Here is a 6,000-nt window from a genome sequence, read left to right on the forward strand (position 1 = left end):
CTACCTCTTTCTAAGATGTGCTTTATGGGGAATGAATTAGCAGATCTATATGCTTATCCTTACAATTTTTATTTGAAATGTCAATAAATCAGATAAAGAATTTATTTTTTCCTTCATAAATGAATAATATGTTTTCATAAAATACAAGCAGAGCAACAGCCCAAGATGGTGCTGTCTTGCAATAAATACTGACAAAATGCAGCAGTATCTCCATCTGATAAGAAACTGTGTGTGCGTGCATGCACACACTACATACACACTTAAGACTTGCTCTGGGTCAGCATATTTTAGGATTGATCTGTTTTGCCAGACCTGCATATTGGAAGCTTCATGGAGCTAGGGCTCAAACATGCAGTTGTCAAACAGAGCATAGGCATCATTATAGCACTATATAACATGCTGTACTTGTTCAAAGTTTCAATAATAAGTGTATTTTCTCTATCTAAGTATTGCAGAATGCTGCAGCACACCCTATTCTCTTCTGGGATTGGTGTTTACAGTCTCTTTTGTGGCACTTGGAGTTCTAACCCTCTGCAAGTTTTATCTGCAAGGCTACCGAGCATTCATGAATGACCCAGCTATGAACAGGTAAGCTGCACAATAGGGAATCAATTCTCAATCCATGTTGGATAGGCTGAAACAGATTTTACACCTTACATAGATTTAAAAGCACATGTGGGATACACTTTGTAAAACATCCTCACAAAAAGCCATCTGCTCTGATTGTTTTAGAATCAGATCCTGAAAGACAAGCGTTCTTGAAACCCCTCTTTTTGCTAAGAGGCATACTGGTTGATGTTTCAGTGTATTGCTTGAATTTTATTGCAAAGCCCTACTCCAGCTCCCCAAATCTATTTTGTGTGTTCCTCATTCTTTCCTTTCAGCTCTTAGGATTCCATGCTATGTTCTGTGAATTACATTTCAATATTCAGTTTTTGCTAGCTGCACTTAAACCTTGATGGCAATATCTCTGCCAGGGTTCTTTTACTTTCCCGGTTTAATTCTCTGGATCCTTTTGCATTTGTTTTTCTCTTGACAGAATAGTTCTTACTACTACTACTACTACTACTACTACTACTACTACTTTTTTAAAGAAAAGACCCTCTTCAGAATGTCTTCCTTTGAGCCTTCTTTTAGCATCTCCTCTTGGTCTGAACAATGCATTGTCTTTGTACATTTGAGTGAATGTGCAACTGCATTTGCTTGCCATCTTGATGTGTAACCCTAGGCAGTCTATGTTGCTTCATCTCGAGTTTCTTAAAGCTACTAAGCTTGAGGCACACTGTCACAGAATTGTAATAAATAGTAAGCTTTCTTCATACTACCAGTTCCTTTCCTCCTTTTGTTTTTCTTCAGTGTGCCAATCAGAGTAATTTTGTTTCATCTTCAAAGGAGAGAGAGCTAAAAATAGTTCCTTTTCTCTGTTTAATGGTGTGGCAATACAATAAGAATTGATACCATAAGGGCACATGATTTCTAGAATTGAAATCCTGTTTCAGTGCAGAAGCACACAAAGAGGGCTATAAAACAACTGAGAATGGAAGAAGTCAGATGTGATGCAGGAGCATTTCTGGTAAAGAGAATGTGTAGAGAAATTCTCCAGTCATAGCATTCTGTATTAATCAATGTATATAGATTTGGGTGTACTCAAGGCCAGTAACATAGGACCACTGTGATTTCCTTTGTATAGTGGAATAAATAACACTGAAAGACAATGGCTTTTCTAGGTCTACCCAAATGACTTTATGAAAAGTTTGAAATCAGTATCAACCTTCTATTGGGTTTTGTAGCTGGCACTTAGCAAACAGAATCTGGTTTGAGGAAGGCCACTAGCTGGAATCTAGTGCAAAATGCAAAACATTCTCGCATAAAAAGCTTGGGGGAGATTGTTGCCTGTTAGTTAAAGCAATTTTATAATTGTTTCAAACTAGTTTGTACTCTGTGTTTTGTTCTTAATTTCTCCATTTTTCTTTTTCTTTTTAATCTAAAGAGGAATGACAGAAGGAGTTACACTTCTAATACTGGCTGTGCAAACTGGACTGATTGAACTTCAAGTTGTCCATCGGGCTTTCCTGCTCAGTATTATCCTCTTCATCGTGGTTGCTTCCATCCTACAGTCCATGCTTGAGATTGCAGATCCCATTGTCCTAGCTCTGGGAGCGTCAAGAGACAAGTAAGTCATGTGTATTTTCTAAATTTGGTGGTAGCTTTTCAGATTCTGGATGTCTTGGAGGTAAATCTAATTAATTGTGGGTTATACAAAATGAACTCCTTTAAATATGAACACCAAGCTTCATTTTGACTCTTTAAGAACAGGCTCCCAAATGAGCTTGGATGCCTTCCTCCTGTCAAGCATTTCTTTTTCAATCTGAGCCAAAACAATGTTTGCAGTTTCATTCAAAGTAAGAAACTATAAGGTTTCTAATCCTAGTTTGCTGGACAAGCATCATCCATTTTGGGTTTGGAAAAAGCAGCAAGCACTAGTTTATCTTAAATCAGAAGATGAGGGAGGGAAGGAACTGTTGCACTTGAGCAGAAGAGGTAGCACCTGAGCACAAAGCTTATTGAAAACCCATCCAAAGGTTGAAATAATTTTTAAAATAAAACTCAAAGAACACAGCCCCGGTTGTGGCTGAATACTTAGGATACTTGTATTTTTTGTGTGCATGGCTGAAAAATACTGGGGTAAAAACTTACAGGTAAGAGGTATAGGCTATGTGGTTTGAGTATGTTCTGCGTGGCTTTATTACTAATATGCAGACATAGTACTCAGGTCAGCAGTTAAAATATTTTTAGGCAGATATAAATAAACTACTAAAACTGTGCCATGAAGCCTGAATTACCCCTTCTGACAAACAGATGCCAAAATGTATTTATACTCTGCAGATACTCTGTTCTATGCAGATAGATAGAAGAATAAATTCATGCAGCCCTGCAAGGGAACAGTGTGGTGAAAATTATGCTCAGACAAAATGGAACAAAATAGACCAATGGCAAGCAAACGGACACATATAAGAAGATGAAAATAGCCACAGAAGGCAATAAATCAGAGTGCTGGGGTGGGGTAAGACAGTAATCTTAAAAGTAAAGCCTAGAGAACCAGAATTGTTTTTCACAATTGGACAGAGATGGCCCACAATTGGTTTAATGTTGCTTCTTTATTTCAGACTTAATTTACCCATCTGAGATATTTTTAGTGCCTCAAGAAAAAAGTGTGTTTTTTGTACCATGCTAATCTTCATTTCAGCTTGTCTTTTTTCTCTGTAGCCTGGGAACATAGTTAAATAAGAAGTTTATTTTTTATCTACCGTCTGTTTTGCTTAGAGGTTACTTGTGATCAGCACAGGTTGCCTGCACCATGTTCATGTTATATTTATTAGCAAGGGGAAAAGAGAAAATCAGAGTTAACTTGTATAGCCCTGGTGACAGCAGACTGTATTTCAGCTCTGCTTGGTTCAAATTAAACTCTGAAACAAAGTTCTGGAAAAGACCTTAGATGGCACTTGATAACACTGTGTTTTTGAAATTTAAAGACACAGATATTGTGCTAGATCCATGAATGATTGATATTTGATTATGCAAGTCCGCTGGTTAGACACAGTTTAGCGTGATGTAGTGAATGCTCCCCCACCCCACCCCATGAGATCTGTAGCTGGATGTGCACTTCATCCATACATACGCCTAAGGGATGAGATATATCAATTAATTAGGTTTCTTCAGTTGAATTAGATGATAAGGATCTACATGATACTACTCTTGAATAGTAATAATGTTGCTATGAAGGTTATGTATGTTCAGTTCACAGAACCATATATGTATTCATTCATCTTTCGTACAGTTATGGATTCAGTATGATTCTAGTACCTGAATAAAAGTAAGGTATAAATGTGATCTCGCCATTATCTGAATATTACAGTCTGAACTCATGTACAGTGTGCTGCTTGAACCTACCTTTTACTATTATTGGATCAAATGTTTCCCTAAGAACCCTCTGGTGTTTGCAGAACAGCCATTAAAAAGCTTCCGAATAGGCCTGATTATTCAGAGACTGTACACATGCTCAACATAATACATGGGCACCCCTATGGTTGTCTTGAAATCTTGCTGATGGCCTGACATATCCTTAAATAAGTCAAATAATCTACAATCCTTAAGCTGTTCAGAATTACTCAACACCTTCTTTGCCTCAGTCTTCTCAGAAAAGGCAAAGGGTGCTCAACCTGAGGATAATGGAGCAGAGGACAGAATAGGGGAATTTCAGCACAGAATAAGTAAAGAGATAGTAGAGGAACACCTTATTAATCTAAATGAATTTAAGTCTCCGGGACCAGATGAACTCCATCCAAGGGTATTAAAAGAACTGGCAAATGTAATATCGGAGCCATTGGCAATAATCTTTGAAAACTCCTGCAAAACAGGAGAGATCCCAGCAGACTGGCGGAGGGCAAACGTGGTCCCCATCTTCAAAAAGGGGGAAAAAGAGGATCCCAACAGTTATCGTCCAGTTAGTCTGACATCAGTACTAGGAAAGATTCTGGAGCAGATCATTAAACAGAGAGTCTGTGAACATCTAGAAGGCAATGCCATAATCACAAAAAGTCAACATGGGTTTCAGAGAAACAAGTCATGCCAGACAAACCTGATCTCTTCCTTTGATAAAATTACCAGCTTGGTAGATGAAGGGAATGCTGTGGATATAGTATATCTTGATTTCAGTTAGGCCTTTGACAAAGTTCCCCATGACATTCTTGCAAACAAGCTTGTAAAATGTGGGCTAGACAAAGGAACTGTTACATGGATCTGTAATTGGTTGACCGGCCGAACCCAAAGGGTGCTCAACAATGGCTCCTTTTCATCCTGGAGAGAAGTGACCAGTGGGGTCCCACAGGGCTCTGTCCTGGGCCCAGTGCTATTCAACATCTTTATCAATGACCTGGATGACAGAATTGGGAGCATACTTATCAAATTTGCAGATGACACCAAATTAGGGGGAATAGCTAATACCCCAGAGGACAGGATCAAGATTCAAAATGACCTGAATAGACTAGAAAGCTGGGCCAAAGCTAACAAAATGAAATTCAACACAGAGAAATGTAAGGTATTGCACTTAGGGCGGAAAAATAAAATGCACAGATATAGGATGGGTGACACCTGGCTGAATGAAACTACGTGTGAAAGGGATCTAGGAGTCCAAGTAGACCACAAGTTGAACATGAGTGAACAGTGTGATGCGGCAGCTAAAAAGGCCAATGCTATTTTAGGCTGCATCAATAGAAGTATAGTGTCTAGATCAAGAGAAGTAATCGTGCCACTGTATTCTGCTCTGGTCAGGCCCCACCTAGAATATTGTGTCCAGTTCTGGGCACCACAATTCAGAAAGGACATTGAGAAACTGGAGCGTGTCCAAAGGAGGGCGACAAAAATGGTGAAGGGTCTGGAAACCATGCCCTATGAGGAACTACTTAGGGAGCTGGGGATGTTTAGCCTGGAGAAAAGAAGGTTAAGAGGCGATATGATAGCCCTGTTTAAATATTTGAAAGGATGTCATGTTGAAGAAGGAGCAAGCTTGTTTTCTGCTGCTCCAGAAAACAGGACCCGGAGCAATGGATGCAAGCTACAGGAAAAGAGATTCCATCTGAACATTAGGAGGAACTTCCTGACAGTAAGGGCTGTTCGACAGTGGAATGCACTTCCTCGGAAGGTGATAGAGTCTCCTTCCTTGGAGGTCTTTAAACAGAGGCTGGATGGCCATCTGTCAGGGATGCTTTGATTTGGATTTCCTGCATGACAGGGGGTTGGACTGGATGGCCCTAGTGGTCTCTTCCAACTCTACGATTCTATGATTCTATTCTGTGATAGTACCTTTGGTGTTGATTACACTGCTCTGAGATTTAAACTGAGGATTGTAGAATGTCTATATCTCCTGCTCACCAGTTTCTAAAGATCACATGCTGTGAAAGGTTTATGACAGGGTGAGCAACTGTGGAAGGGTAGGGGATC

General features: G+C 39.5%; 1 protein-coding gene across 2 annotated transcripts in view; it reads left to right on the forward strand.

The window, feature by feature from the left end:
* Positions 1–6,000, forward strand: part of RNF145 (ring finger protein 145) — a 90,808-nt gene that overhangs the window by 78,445 nt on the left and 6,363 nt on the right. For both annotated transcript variants that reach the window (XM_042453591.1, XM_042453592.1), the window contains exons 7-8: positions 448–588; positions 1,991–2,173. In XM_042453591.1, coding sequence (XP_042309525.1) covers positions 448–588; positions 1,991–2,173 — 324 coding nt within the window. The remainder of the gene's footprint in view (positions 1–447; positions 589–1,990; positions 2,174–6,000) is intronic.

This window comes from Sceloporus undulatus, chromosome 2 (assembly GCF_019175285.1).
Source record: "Sceloporus undulatus isolate JIND9_A2432 ecotype Alabama chromosome 2, SceUnd_v1.1, whole genome shotgun sequence".
Taxonomy (NCBI): Eukaryota; Metazoa; Chordata; class Lepidosauria; order Squamata; family Phrynosomatidae; genus Sceloporus; species Sceloporus undulatus.